General features: G+C 41.3%; 1 protein-coding gene across 3 annotated transcripts in view; it reads left to right on the forward strand.

Moving 5' to 3' along the window:
* LOC146763042 (creatine kinase S-type, mitochondrial) overlaps window positions 1–15549 on the forward strand; it is a 40593-nt gene extending 25044 nt beyond the window's left edge. For all 3 annotated transcript variants that reach the window (XM_085571192.1, XM_085571194.1, XM_085571193.1), the window contains 6 exons: window positions 1099–1320; window positions 3610–3695; window positions 7910–8033; window positions 11868–12002; window positions 12340–12465; window positions 15315–15549. In XM_085571192.1, the coding sequence (XP_085427318.1) occupies window positions 1099–1320; window positions 3610–3695; window positions 7910–8033; window positions 11868–12002; window positions 12340–12465; window positions 15315–15434 (813 nt within the window). In that variant the 3' untranslated portion in view covers window positions 15435–15549. The remainder of the gene's footprint in view (window positions 1–1098; window positions 1321–3609; window positions 3696–7909; window positions 8034–11867; window positions 12003–12339; window positions 12466–15314) is intronic.
* The last annotated feature ends 501 nt before the right edge of the window (window positions 15550–16050 follow it).

Below are 16050 nucleotides of genomic sequence, written 5' to 3' on the forward strand. Positions count from 1 at the left end.
GTTGCTTTCTTCAATTTGCTGTTGTTTATGCTTTTGGGCCTGAGGCTGTCCTTGGTTCTCAAGCTGGAAAAGGATTGTTTTGTCTAACTACCCCATGAAGAGAACTTATTAACATTTAATATGAAGTTCAGAGTAACACACTAAAGCAGTATAGAATCTGAAAAATATGAAAGCTAAAACTTAAGGCATCAGGTTCAGCCAACAGGCCAGTGATTGACAGCCCATAGTGACAAGGCAAGTCTGAGGTCAGGTCAGCGAGGCATGGTCAGGATAAACAAGGTACAAGACCAGGCACAGGCATACTTAGAAAGTAGCTCAGATGAGGACTGAAAGGTGCCTTAAATTAATTGCAGCTCAAACCAAGGTTTAAAGACTGCAGATGAAATTTATCAGAAATCTTTTTCAGACAGCTATTTTCAAAGTTGTTGGATCCATGGTTACACAACTGTGCAATATCAGAGCTGGATTAAACCCAGTGGAGAGAGGGTGAAAGAGGTTTGCAGAAATCTTTGGTGCAGTCATGGATCTAACAGCAAACTAGTTGCATTCCTACCTTGTTCTTAACAGAGGTATTGATCCCAGGTGGTACAAAACATTTGGGGCTTTGCCTAATATCACTGTGACCCTGTTCATGAGCTAAAGTTAACCATGTATTTAAGGATCAGAGTGAAAACATTCCCCTTCTCCTGCACACACAGAGTCAAGTCTTAGCCATTGCTTGGTGTTTCCTTCATAGTTCAATAATGGCATTGATTAGTATCATCTTAGACTTTCTTCTTTCAAAAGAACTTCCACACTTGGCTGCATTTTCATGTTCATATCCATGTTTCAAAAAGCCATTCAGATCTTTTCATATTCCATGCCGGAGCTAAGAAAAATCAGCTGGTTACTTTGCCACATTCAGTCAGCAAAAGAACTTTGGAGTTTCTTAAAAAAACCCTTAGTATTTGAAACAGAGGGGTTCCTAATGTTCTGTGATATCTAGATGAGGTCATGATTCCTGGGCAGAAAGGTGGCACATTTTTTATGATGGGATATTTAAATGGTGCTGTACAAAATGGGTGACTGTATGTAAATTAAAAAACATTCTTCCTTCAGATCACCCATGGTCAATTTGATGAGCGATATGTCCTCTCATCACGAGTACGTACTGGTCGTAGCATCCGGGGTCTCAGCCTTCCTCCAGCTTGTACCAGGGCAGAGAGAAGAGAAGTGGAAAATGTTGTAGTCACTGCTCTAGCTGGGCTGAAAGGAGACCTTTCTGGAAAATACTATAGCTTGACAAATATGTCTGAGAAGGATCAGCAGCAGCTTATTGATGTAAGTATAACTCCATGTTACATCTGGTTTTTGCATGTGTCCTCCTTTATTAAATGAGATGTCTTTCATGTCTATTTCTTCTTGTGTATAGGGGTAACTAATACCAGCACAGGTTGGTTCTCTGGTTCAGTGGCAGTGTCTGTCACAGGGGTTGGAGTAACCGTGGGACCTGTCACCAGGGCTCAAGTAGCCACAATGTCTATCATTGGGGTTGTAGAAGCCTCAGTGCCTGTCATTTTGTCATCAGATCCAGAGACCTTCTCTTCCTCCTGAGGGTACTGAGTAGTGTAGAACATGGTTCTGTAGGCATTAGCTAGGCTCCAACAGGTTGCAGTGATTTGTGTCTTTCTGGAATTGCCAGGGTGACAGCATACTTCTTCCTAATATTTTACTAGTTTTTCAGGATTCTGCACATTTTCAGGGGTTCCAAAATGTTGGAGGTGGTCACTGTCCTGGGTACTTGCCCATATTCTCACACACCCTGACATTCATAACTATCCATCCTTGAGATAGATGCCTGGGTGATGTTCTTAAATAACTGTTTAACCTTAAACAAGACCTGAACCATATTCAGCCACATGCTGGCTCCTAGCACAAGGATCAGGTTGGTTTCAAGGGTGTGCAAAGGATATTCAAAATCTTTAAAGTTCTCAAATGCTACTGTAATCAGAGGAAGGAAGGAAGGAAGGAAGGAAGGAAGGAAGGAAGGAAGGAAGGAAGGAAGGAAGGAAGGAAGGAAGGAAGGAAGGAAGGAAGGAAGGAAGGAAGGAAGGAATCTCCCCCATAGGTTGGCTCTCTGGGAGAGAAAATAAAAGATGTAATTATTGACAGTTCCCAGTAGATAGCTGTTTTGACAGTGAGCAGGGTCAGTACCAGAGAGACACCAACTTAAGGATTAGTTTAATTTACTATAATACTAAACTGCAAAGAATTACAAAAGGATAAGATAAGCAATCCATCTAATCATTGCCACAAAATAATGCCTATAGTGATTAAGAAAGATACATCACCAGTTACCCCAATACTTTACCACTTCATCCAGATCTGCACAAAAGCTGGGGGAAGATACTGTCACAGCAAGGGACTGGAGGACCACTCCTGGTAACTGGGAAATCCTACAGGTGCACCCACCTACAGGCAAAGAGGCTTCCAACTTCACTGTGAGAATAGCCCAGCTTTTATGTTGAATAAACAAGCTACTGTTATTTCTAGTATGGAAACATCTGTTTTTATTCTTCTGTTGGGTTTCTACCAAAGCTTGGACAGGCCTCAAGGAGGAACCAAGGGAGTTGTCTTTGTTCCTACACCCCCAGACAAGGCCAGATGTGGTCTTGTCTGGTTTCTAAATATGGAAACATAAATACATGTTTTGCCAATGAACGGGTGCATATATCATATTGCTAATAACACTATTTTAATGAGTGGATACATATAATATTTGGTTGAAAGGTTCATCTAGAGGTCAACTTTGACCCAGGGCCTGTTGTTCAGGCCTTAATACTTTGGTAGCTCCCAAAGTACACAGGTGGTGGCAATGATGAGTGCATGGACCACCTTAGTTTTACCACCAGCAAGTCTACTATATCATAAACACATACTACAAAGTCCACTACAATCATAATCTGAGCCCAGGTCCCAAGGATAATAAATATCCACAGGGAACACATACAGCGAGTAAGGCATTATGTAAAAAAACCTGAGAACAAGCACAACAGCACTGAGAGCAAATGAATCAACACTGTGACCAGCAGCTACTAAACAATACAATGAATGTTGATAAAAAACTTGTTTTAACATGGTCTTTTCCAATCTTCCATGATCTCAACTCAAGAAAAGTCTGTCATAGTTTAACCCCAGCTGGCAAGTAAGTACCATGCAGCCACTCCTCAGCTGCTCCAACTCCCTTCAGTTTATATAATGAGCATGATATTCTATGGTATGGAATAACCCTTTGGCCAGTTCAAGTCAGCTGTTTAGGTCATGCTCCCTCCTAGCTTTTTGTTCACCTCCTCATTGGCAGACCATGTGAAACTGAGAAGTCCTTTAATTAGAGTAAGCACTGCTGAGCAACAACCAAAACATGAGTGTGTTATCAACATTATTCTCATACTTTAAGCCAGGAGAGAATCAGGTTCACAAGCCATGCTATTTCATTTAATTGTATTGACTACCTTAATATTACATGCAGAGGACAGGGTTATACTGCTTCCCTTAATAAACTTCAATTCATTTTGTATCTTTCTCTTTCTCTGTTTTTATTTCTCTTTCTGGTCCTGTTTTTGTGTCCAGGATCATTTTCTCTTTGATAAGCCAGTGTCCCCTTTGCTAACATGTGCTGGGATGGCACGTGACTGGCCAGATGCCAGAGGAATCTGGTATGTTGTGTGATACGTAGAAGCTTGTGTCATGTTTTAAAAAATGTATTACAAGTGTCCTTGCTTCTCCTAACCCCACAGTCACTCTACACTGGTACTCACAGCATGTTCAGTTTGTTTTTAAATATTTTTGTAGTGTTTTAAATGATTAATTGAAGAAAAAATAAAGACCTTTATATTTTTATAGGCAAAGACACAGAAATGATGCAAGTATTGTTGAAGTTTTAGAAACCATAGAAGAACTTGATAACAGTCACAAAGGAATTAGGGCTTCTCCCACAATAAAGGTGGAAGGATCAATACCCCAGCTGAAGTGCATCTACACCAATGCCTGCAGCATGAGCAGCAAACAGGAGGAGCTGGAAGTCATTGAACAGCTGAAAAACTATGATATAATTGCAGTAATGAAAACATGGTGGGATGACTCAGAACTGGAGTGCTTCAATGTATGGCTATAAACTCTTCAGAAGGGATAGGCAAGAAAGGAGAGGCCATGGGGCAGCCATGTATGTTAGGGAGTGTTTTGACTGTTTAGAGCTTGCCAATGGTGATGAAAGGGTTGCATGTTTATAAGCAAGAACCAAGGAAAAGGCTAACAAGGCAGATATCCTTGTGGTCTTCATTTAACCAGGATGAAATGGCGGATGAAATATTCTATGAGCATCTGGGAATAGTGTCACATTCACTAGCCCTTTTTCTCTTGGAGACTTCAACTTACCACTTGTCTGCTGGAAACACAATACAGCAGAGAGGAAACAGTCTAAAAGGTTCCTGGAATCTGCAGAAGAAAACTTCATGACACATCTGGAGAATGAGCCAACTAGGGAAGGCATGCTCGCTGGACTTTTTGTTTGTGAAAAGAGAAAGAACTGTGGGTGATATGATGTTTGGGGGCCATTTTGAGCACAGTGATCATGAAATGTTAAGGGTTTTCAATTCTTGGAGAAGTAAGAAGTATGGTTACCAGAACTGCTACCTTGGACTTCTGGAAGGCAGACTTTGGCCTGTTTAAGGGTCTGGTTGAGAGAGTGCTTTGTGAAGCATTCATGAAGAGCAAAGGAGTCCAGGAAGCACAGCTAGAAGTTAATATGGCAACTTCTATAAAAGGCAATAAAAATAGTTGTATAAATACATTAACAACACAAGGAGGGCTAAGGACAATCTCCATCCTTTATTGGATGGGAGGGGGAAACATGGTGACAAAGGATGAGGAAAGGCTGAGGTACTTAATGCCTTCATTACCTCAATCTTTAATAGTAAGATCAATTGTTCTCAGTGCACCCAGCCCTCTGAGCTGAAAGACAGTCAGGGAGCTGAATGAAGCCCCATTATCCAAGGGGAAATGGTCAGTGACCTGCAACACTACTTAGAAATACAAAAGTCAATGGGGCCCAAGGGGATCCTTCCAAGAGTACTGAGGGAGTGGGAGAAAGCACTCACCAAGCTGCTTTCAATCATTTACCAGCAGTCCTGCCTAACCGAGGAGGTCTCAGTTGACTGGAAATTACCAAATGTGAAGTCCATCTACAAGAAGGGACAGAAGGACAATCTGAGGAACTACAGGCCTGTCAGCATGACATTGGTGTGCAGGAAGGTTATGGAGCAGATCATCATGAGTACCATCAAATGGCATGTACAGGACAAGCAGGGGATCAGACCCAGCCAGCATGGACTTAGGAAAGGCAGATTCTGCTTGACTAACCTGGTCTCCTTCTAAGACAAGGTGATCCACTTAGTAGATGAGGGAAAGGCTGCAGGTGTTGTTTAGCTGGGCTTTGGTAAAGCCTTTGGCACAGTTTCACACAACATTCTCCTGGAGAAACTAACTGCTCATGGCTTGAAAGGGTGTACTCTCGCTCTCTGCTGGGTAAAAAACTGACTGGATGGCTGGATCCAAAGAGATGTAGTGAATGGAGTTAAAAGTAACAAGTGATGTTTCTCAGGGCTCAGTATTGGGTTCAATTCTGTTTAATATCTTTATTGATGATTTGCATGAGGGCATCCAGTGAACCCTTAATATATTTGCAGATGACACCAAGTTAGGCGGGAGTGTTGATCTGCTTGAGGGCAGGAAGGCTCTATAGAGGGATCTGGACAGACTAGATAGATGGGGTGAGGCCAATTGCATGAAGTTCAACCAGGGTAAATGCCAGATCCTGCACTTGGGTCACAACTACCCCATGCAATGCCACAGGCTTGGGGAAGACTGTCTAGAAAGCTGCTCAGTAGAAAAGGACTTGGGGGTATTAGTCAATAGCCATCTTCATATGAGCCTGAGGTGTGCCCAGGTGGCCAAGAAGGCCAATGGCATCCTGGCTTGTATCAGAAATAGTGTGGCCAGCAGGGCGAGGGAAGTGATTGTCCTGTATTTGGCACTGGTGGGGCCACACCTCAAATACTGTGTTCAGTTTTGGGCCCCTCACTACAAGAAAGACATTGAAGTTCTAGAGTGTGTCCAGAGAAGGGCAACAAAGCTGGTGAAGGGTCTAGACCACAAGTCAGATGAGAAGTGGCTGAGGGAACCAGACTGGAGAAAATGAGACTGAGGGGAGACCTTCTCACTCTCTACAACTACCTGAGGTAGGGGTCAGCCTCTTCTCCTGGGTAAGAAGCAATAGGATAAGAAGAAATGTCCTCAAGTTGCACCAGGGGAGGTTTAGATTCGATATTAGGAGAAATTTCTTCACCAAAAGGGTTGTGAAGCATTGGAACAGACTGCCCAGGGATGTGATAGAGACACCATCCCTGGAGGTATTTAAAAGACATGTAGATGAGGCACTTAAGGATATGGTTTAGTGGTGGACTTGGCAGTGTTAGGTTAATGGTTGGACTTGATGATCTTATGTGTCTTTTCCAACCTAAATAATCCCGTTATTCTATGATTCTACATAAACAATCATTAATAACAGCAACACAATGTAGCACCATAAACATGGGTCCTTCTATGGGCTTTTTTATTATGTTTTTTCTATTTCAAGATAAAAGTTTGATTTTAGAAAGAGTCTGTGAATCATCATGACATTATTTCCACAGACTTTCGTCAGGTTTTACAGTGCATGCTCCCTGACAAAGGAGGTTTAACTTATCAGAATAATACTGGATAAGCTTCTGAACATGATGCAGTATTTCCATAGAACTTTTTTTTTTTTTTTTCCTGTGTTGTGGTATCACTCAGCATTCCTTAATGCAATGGAAAGATGCATTTAATTAAAGAAGCTTAGTCAGGACAACATCAGTCTCTGGAAAATCCTACCCTGAATATTTGTATGTGACTGAAAAGGAAATAACTGGACCTCTCTGTAACTATAATGTCAGGCCACAGGATGTTTGCACCTGTTCAGTTTTGCATTGTCAAAGTGTGAAAAGCAAGCTGCAGTAAAAGGCAGACTGCAAGTTAAGCTCTCAGTGAAGTTGCAAATTTAATGTGTTTCAAACCTGGTCATATTCTACTGTTTGTATGCACAAATCTTATCAACCACTTTCTACATTCTGTATAAAAATTGCCGCAAAAGACAGAAAAAATGGAGAAAAGCAAGGAAATTTGACCGCAGGTATGATCTAGCACTTTATAAACCTAGTCATGACTAATCTGTCTGGAACAAGAGTAGATAACTTCTCTGTAGGCATTATCTTAATTGACAAGCCAGCATCTTTAATGCAGTGTCCAGAAGCAACATGTAGCTGTTTTCCTCAGACATATAATTTGACTGATGTGGCAATTCAGTGTTCTAAAGTGATGTGAAGGGCACTGGGATTTGATTTAGAAGACAATACAATTAGGTACAATCATGTGGCTGTGCCCTCAGTTTTTTTTCTAATGGCACAATTTTCTAACAGCAGTAAAAACCATCCCCAGGGACTGAAGATGCAGAATTTTGCTTCTCCATTTACCTGTTCCCTTAGCAGTTGTACATCCCAACTGTGTTAATGTTTGAAGACGTTTTTCATAGCTCAGCTTCAGGGCAGCATGATGTGATCAGAGAAAACTGCTCTTCTCACTGTGACTTGAGAAACCTGCATAATTCCATTGGCATGGGGGAATCAAGATGTGAAAGTAGCTTAACTTCATCCTTAACTGTGCAGAGCAACATTATTTTGCAGTGCTTAACCAACCTCTTCACAGTCCTGAAAGACTGTAATGAAACTAAGGATACTGAGAGTTATTTTTCAGGGCCTATCTTGTGCTTTAAAGCTGTTTTTTTTCTCTCAACCAGGCATAACAATGACAAGACATTTCTTGTCTGGATTAATGAAGAGGACCACACCAGGGTGATCTCCATGGAAAAGGGTGGCAACATGAAACGGGTGTTTGAAAGATTTTGTCATGGTTTAAAAGAGGTAGTGGCTCAGTGAATTTATTATACCTGTTTGTTTATTGTTGGGCTGTTGTCAGCATTACTTAGCATGATTAACACTGAACTGACATCTCCAGAAGCAACAAAATAAAGTAACACTAGTTCAAGTAGCAACCCACATTAATAGCAGTTAAAGAAGGAAACAAATTGTTAGCTGAGTTGTAGAAAAAATAGGTAAAATATCATTTTGGCTTTTATATTACAATCTTCAGCACTGAATGGCTAAAGAAATGGGTTTTTTTTTTAATTTTTCCTTGGAACAATTGCTTTATTCGTTTCACTCTGGAAAAGCAGATTTCACTCCAGCTTCTCTGGATTTCTAGACTCCCCTGTTGTCACTGTTGAGGCAGGACGGGAATGAGAAGACTCTGACCAGAAGGTTGCTGAGAGTAAAACTCCGGTTTATTCAAGATACACCGCTCTTTTATACAGAGCTTCGTGAGGACCAACTTCATTGGTCCTGAAGTGAAAACAACCCAGACCATTGGCGCAAAGTGCTTGACGCACAGTGATAGAACTTAACTATTAACAATGTGAAAAACAAGAGAGATAAAGAATTATTTATAATTTTTTTAGCTCTTTCCCAGGCCTCTGCCTGGCTAGAAATTCTCAGTTTCTTTCTTTGACTGAATTTGAAACCCACACCCTGTCTCAGGAAATCCTCAACTGCTGTATAGCTTATACAGTTGTACACTCCCATATTGCTTCAAAGCCACCAGCATAGGCCTTCACCCGAAAAAAACCCCAAACAAATACCACATGTCAAAGTAGTGAAAGCAGGGAACTATAATGGCTTCTACATGTATATTAACCAGAAAAGGAAAATCAAAGAACATGTACCCCTTCTGATAAACAGTGCTGGTGAACTGGTAACAATGGATGAGAAGGCTGATGTATTCAACAATTTTTTTTTCTCAGTCTTCAATGGCAACCTCTCTTCCCACATTTCTCCTGTGGATAGACAGCAGGATGGGGACTGGGGAGCAAAGTTCTTTCCACCATAAGTAAAGATCAGGTTCATGACCACCTGAAGAAACTGAATGTACAAAAACCTATGGGACCCAATGAGATGCAACCCAGAGTCCTGGAGGAATTGGCTGATGTCATTGTCAAACCACTCTGCATGATATTTGAGGTCTTGGCAGTCAGGTGAAGTCCCAGGTTCCTCGAAAATGGAAAACATTTTCCCTATCTTTAAAAAGGGTAGAAAGCAGGACCCTGGGAACTACTGACCTGTTAGCCTCACCTCTGTGCTTGGGAAGATCATAGAACAGATCCTCCTAGAAGCTATGTTAAGGCACATGGAGGATGGGGAGGTGGTTCAAGGCAGCCAGCACTTCTGTACAAAGGGCACATCCTGCCTGACCCACCTAGTGGCCTTCTATGATGGGGTGACTACATCAGTGGACAAAAAAAGAACTGCAGATATCATTTATCTGGGCTTCTGTAAAGCCTTTGACATGGTCCCCTCCAACATCCTTCTCTCTGAACTGGAGAGAGATGGATTTTATGAGTGGACTGTTAGATATATAAGAAATTAGTTGGACAGTCACATCCAGAGGGTAGTGGTCAGTGGCTCAGTCCCAATGAACATCAGTGGTGAGTGATGTCCCTCAGCAGTCTGTATCTGGGCCAGTGTTATTCAATGTCTTCATCAAGAACATAGACAAAGGGATTGAATGCACCCTCAGCAAGTTTGCAGATGACACCAAGCTGAGTGGTGTGGTTGACATGCCTTGAAGGACAGGATGCCATCCAGAGGGACCTGGACAAGCTCAAGAAGTGGGACCATGGGAATCTCATGAGGTTTAATAAAACCAAGTTCAAGGTTCTGTACCTGAGTAGGGGCAACCCCTGGTATCAATACAGGCTGGGGGATGAACACATCAAAAGCAGCTCTGCTGAGAAGGCCACGGAGGTCCTGGTGGATGAGAGGCTGGACATGAGCTGGAAAAGTGTGCTTTCAGTCCAGAAAGCCAATTGTATCCTGGGCTGCATCAAAATAAATGTGGCCAGCAGGTCAAGGGAGGTGATGCCGCCCTTCTACTATGCTAATGTGAAACCCCACCTGGAGTGCTGCATCCAGCTCTGGGATCCCCAGCACAGGAAGGACATTGACCTGTTGAAGTGAATTCAGAGGAGGCCACCAAAATTATTAGAGAGATGGAACACCTCTGCTATGAGAAAAGGCTGAAATAATTGGTTTTGTTCAGCCTGGAAAAGAGGCGGCTTTGGGGTGACCTAATTGCAGCCTTCTGGTACCTGAAGGGAGTCTACAAGAAAAATTGAAAGACATTGTTTACAAGAGCATATAGTGATAGGACAAGGGGGAATGGGTTTAATTTGAAAGAGAGTAGGTTTAGATTAGATATTAGGAAAAAATTCTTTACTGTGAGGGTGGTGAGGCACTGGCACAGGTTGCCCAGAGAAGTTGTGGATGCCCCACCCCTGGAAGTGTTCAAGGCCAAGTTGGATAAGGCTCTGAGCAACCTGGTCTAGTGAAAGGTGTCCCTGCCCATGGCAGGGGGTTGGAACTAGATGATCTTTAAGGTCCTTTCCAACCCAAGCCATTATATGATTCTATGATTATCTGATTGAGGAAGTAGTCCCTGAAGGTAAGTTCAGAACATCTCTAAGAAATTTTGAGTATTTGGTGAGTTTGGAAACATGGAAAAACAAAAGTGCCTAGTGCATGCTTCATTGGCATCTGGGTGGTTCACTAGGATCTGGTATGCTTTTTAAGCATATCCATGACACTGAATAATGTACAGGATTAGGGTCTAAGTGACAGCTTGTGGATGTTTTTTCCATTTTTTCCTCTGCTACTGTGCTTGTCTCTTGTTCAAGAGAAGTAGGCCTCTGGACATTAACATATGGTCAGATAGCTTTGGGAACTGTGACCAGAGCAAGTGTATGAGGCAGGAAATCAAATCTAGTTTCTTACAAGCAATTTCTGTGTCCTCACGCAATTTTTAAATGTCAGGAGAGTCCATTATTTTGTATTCTTCTGCAGAATGGAAATATTTGCCTATATTTCAGAGGACTTGTGTACCTGAACTGGCATAGGTGTCTGATTATCTTCTGACAGTGGTTTTACTGAACTGAAATTGTATTTGGGTCACAGAATTAAGTCTCAGAAGTGTATCTGAGTGGACAGAATAGTGGCTTATTCAAAGGTCAATAGACCTTTGTGATATTCCTGAGGATAATGATTTTAGTCTCCTTTGTAACTGGATTTTAGAATTACTAATGAAAATCATTACAGAGGACCTATGTAGTCTTTTCATAGTGGAAACATGGCTATGAATTTTAAGCATTTCAAAATCAGGTGTCCTTCACCTAGCATCATGTAATCACCTTGAAAATTATATAAAACTAGGCTTTGGCTCCTTTTGTTTACTCCACAGTATTTGAGATATTTGGTCTTGTGCTTTGCAACCTTGCTTTAAAAGCACCTAGGCTAGAAAATAATTTATACTATAGGTAAAAAATTATTATGTGACCATGTAGTTTCATGGGCTAAGGCCATGTGATAAAGTGCTAAAGAGCCTTCAAGTTAAGGGTAGTTAGAAAATGATGAAGAAATTTTTGTAATATTCACTGTGAAACTTGATGCCTGATGAATACAAAGGCTCATACTAGAGCCAAACCAGATTTTACTTGAGTATATTTATATGCAACTCCATCAGTAAATAGTGGAGTTAATCATCAACATAGGTACAAAGTGAAAAGAATTTAATCTATAAATAACTGTCAGAAGATGATATGTTTATATGCAGTTCTTTCTTTTTCCTCTTTTTTTTTTTTTCCTTCATAGGTTGAAAGATTAATTAAAGAACGAGGCTGGGAGTTCATGTGGAATGAACGTCTTGGATACATTCTGACTTGTCCTTCGAACCTAGGAACTGGTTTACGTGCTGGAGTCCATGTAAAGCTGCCAAAGCTTAGCAAGGTACATAAATTGTTTAAAAGGCCAGTGATATAAATTAGGTCTTCATGTGATTTATAAAGAAACAAATAAAAAATGATTATTTGCAGCAATTGGATGTTTGAAAGATGTTCAACAGCTAGGTCCCAGGCATAATGCATGACTGAGCATACTTGTATTTTGAAAATTATTATATTTGTTATGGAAATTAATCTACTCAGCAGACAAACACCAAGACAGGCTATAATCCAAAGACAGAGGAAATTCACTCTGCCTGTCATTCTGGAGATGGTATTAGATCATGGATAATAACAATAAAAAAGGCAAAAGACAATATGCACAAACCTATTTCTTCTGTTAGGATCCCAGGTTTCCAAAAATCCTGGATAACTTGAGGCTACAGAAGCGTGGCACTGGTGGAGTGGACACAGCAGCTGTAGCAGATGTGTATGATATCTCCAACTTGGACCGCATGGGTCGATCAGAGGTAACTTGTTTGTTTTATTCCTTGCTTTTAAACTCAAATCTGCACTAAGACCGTTTCCCTCCATCTGAGTTCACTAAGAATTCAGTCATTTTTTGCAGTTAGGGCAGTTTTTTCTCCTTGTGAACTTAACCCAATGAAAAGGCTTGCACAATAAAAAATTACTACAGTGCATGCAGTGTTTGCCAAATATGACAAGTTTCTGAGCAAGTTCCATAAATGTGACTGGTTTACATCATGTGCTGAAGCATTTTGTTGAAAGCATGCAGGTACTAGGAACATTTGGTTGTGGTAACAAAGTTCCTCTGGGACAATGTTTCTCAGCATCACAGCATGAACTTTTATACCTGAATACCTCCTGGACTACACAGCTATGAGATAGGTGTACAGGTTGTCTCTCCAGTGCTGGGCATGAGCTAGGTATCTAAGAATCATACGATCATAGAATGGTTTGGGTTGGAAGGGACTTTAAAATCACCTAGTTCCAACCCCTCTTCCTTCAGATGGGATGTCACCAACTAGATCAGGTTGCTCCGGGCCTCATCAAGCTTGGTCTTGAACACTTCCAGGGATGGGGAATCCACAACTTCTCTGGGCAACCTGTGCCAGTGCCTCACCACCCTCACAGTAAAGAATTTCTTCCTAATATTTAATCTACACCTACTCTCTTTCAGTTTGAACGCATTCCCCCTTGTCCTATCACTACACACCCTTGTAAAAAGTCCCTCTCCATTTTTCTGAATGAGGTTCACTGAAGTTTTACACTGGGAACAGAGCTACATACTGTACATTGGACAGGTATCTGCTGTACCCAGTGCAAAATGCTGAGGAAAGAAGCAGGATTTTAGGACTAACCCACACAGGGAATCAAGCACTGACATTATGAGTGGATTTACATGCCGTTTTCCTTTTAGCATTCAGTCATGCACTTTCACTCTATTGAGTTTGGCTGGGATGGCATTAGTTTTCCCCTGTGCATCCCCCCTAGTACTGTGCTTTTCATTGGTAGCCAGAAAGGTGTTGATAACACACCAGTGTTTTGGCTACTGCTGAGCAGTGCTGGTGCAGCATCAGTGCTGTCTCCAGTATTATGCCCCCCTTACCAGTAGGCTGAGGGTGGCCAAGATCTTGAGAGGGCGCATAATGAGGACAGCTAACCCAAATTGACCAAAGGGATATTCCATACCATATCACATCTGTTCAGATATAAAAGCTAAGAAAAGGAGGAGGAAGGAGGGGGAGCATTCGTTCTTTAGTGTTTGCTTTCTGGAGCAACCACTACACATGCTGAAGCCCTGCTTCCTGGGAAGAGGCCATAGATCACTTGCTAATGGGAAGTAGAGAATAAAATCTTTGGGATTTTTTTCCACTGCTTGCATGTATGCCACCTTTGCTTTTTCTTTAGTAAACTGCCTTCATCTTGACCCATGAGGGTTTTTTCCTATATTATGTTCTTCCCCCCCACCTCCCCCCCCCCCCATCCAGCTGAGGAAGGGAGTGATAGAGTGGCTTGGCGGGCAAGTGACATCCAGCCAAGTTCAACCTACCACAGCAAGTTAGTCTGAACAACTGTGGCTAAAAGTCTAGTCCTGCCATCCTACCAAGTCCCAGTCATGTGAAGGAATTCCCACTTCCTTCCTCTACCCCATGCATCCAGAAGCTTTCAGGGCTCATGCTATTACTACACTGGGGAAATGAGTGTGTCTCTTCCCCTCCTTGCACTTCCATTCCAATTAGTTTTCAGTTGACTGTTTTCTCATAGCAGAACATAATTTTTGCTTTTTCAGTCCCTCAAAGAACTATATGGCTTTAAAATTAAATAGCACACAACTATATTAGTATCTTAATATTACAGAATAAGTTTTAGTTTCTATGGTTGATGATGTACAGATTATCCTCCACAATTCACTAGTGTCCATTTAGATGCAGTGCATTCTTTCTTCTACAGTACTGACTGTATATTGAATAAAGCTGTTGTATTTCACAGAATATAGGTAAACAGCAGTCTAAAACATCAAGAAGTAAGCACATATGTACAGATGCTTTAAGCATGCTAAACAGTATAAGGGAGAGCTCTGCATGATTCTGAGTCATTTCAGTATTACTCAGATATCTCATTACTATCCATCAAGAAAATGCAACTATCCTACTTTCTACAGAAGAAAGAAAAAGTGCCAGTAGTCTTCACAGTCATTTACCAAATGTCAGACCAACGTTCCATAGCTTTTAAGCCCAAACACATTTGGATAAAGGCATTAATCCAAGCCTCACAAGATGATGTTGGCAAAACACCAGAACCTCTTTATTTATACAGGCATTTGTTGCTTCAGAGAACTGCCTAGTGACTCTAAACATCCATGGCACTGCCTTTTCACTTTCTTTGTCCTAATATGTAAACTGTGAGAACACAGCAAATGGGAATCCATGGCTTTGACATGCTGTAGTTCTCAGCAGCTTGTATTCTCAGAGTGGTAACATTTGAAACAGGTCTCTAAACTCAAGCCTAAACCTTTTATTTAAGCATTTCTGTTTGTCTATTTATATCGGCATATGTGTAGGAGCAGAATTTGGTGGAAATTAGGGGACTATTTGAAAATTTCTAATGTTAGAAGGCCAAGCTCAGCATGAACAGGAGAAAGGGTAGGGAGAAGGGAATTACTATGGGCTTCCACTTGACCAATGCATGACCTATATTTCCTGTGTCACAGCATGTGTGATCTCTGTGTCCAGGTCATGATTCTCCTTGGGTCTGGCTTTACTTGCAGTCTTTGCCATACAAGCCAATTTTTTCCTTCCTCTATTAACAGTGTTGCCTACATCTTTTGTTATTATTGTTTTTCTTGTTTTTGTAGGTAGAACTAGTTCAGATTGTCATTGATGGAGTCAACTATCTAGTTGACTGTGAGAAGAAACTGGAAAGAGGTCAAGACATTAAAGTACCACCACCATTACCTCAGTTTGGCAGGAAGTGATCTTGTGGCTGATGTCTGTTAATGATAAAAAATATGGCTGACATTTTGACAGAACGGCACCTCTGTATATCTCTATTTAAATACCTTGTTTAATAAAACACTGCCTGATACCCAACGTCTCTCTACATGCCTGGTCACACTAACAGAAAATAGTCTTAGTGCAGCTTTCGTAGGACAACCACTTTGTAGGGACTTCTTCCCTTTTCCCTTTGTCTTCTCAGGAAACTTTACCTAGGCTTTGAACCTTTCTTTCTTGGCTGATGATAAGGAAAGTATTACCTAAATAATGCAAAAGGCACAAATAAACAACTCTAGCTTGTATGTACACTTATGGCTATATTTATGTAGACTTCTGAGCACCTGAGTTTTATTCACAGAAGCACTTGTCTTGAGTGCCTGTCCAGAGTACAAAAATCTCTCAGTCTGAAGGGCAGGTGCTTGCAATATGCTCATTACTTTTTCAGCATTCAACACCATGTTCAAAAGTTAACTAGAACAAGCAGCTGCAAATGGCTTCAGTCTCTGAAGTCTGCCACTTGACCTGTCATCTGGAACTCATTGGTGTCTCAGTATGGGAGATTGCGGGGGTTTGTAATTTTCCCTTCTTCCCCCATTC

The sequence above is a fragment of the Lonchura striata genome, chromosome W, assembly GCF_050655825.1.
Source record: "Lonchura striata isolate lonStrDom1 chromosome W, ASM5065582v1, whole genome shotgun sequence".
Taxonomy (NCBI): Eukaryota; Metazoa; Chordata; class Aves; order Passeriformes; family Estrildidae; genus Lonchura; species Lonchura striata.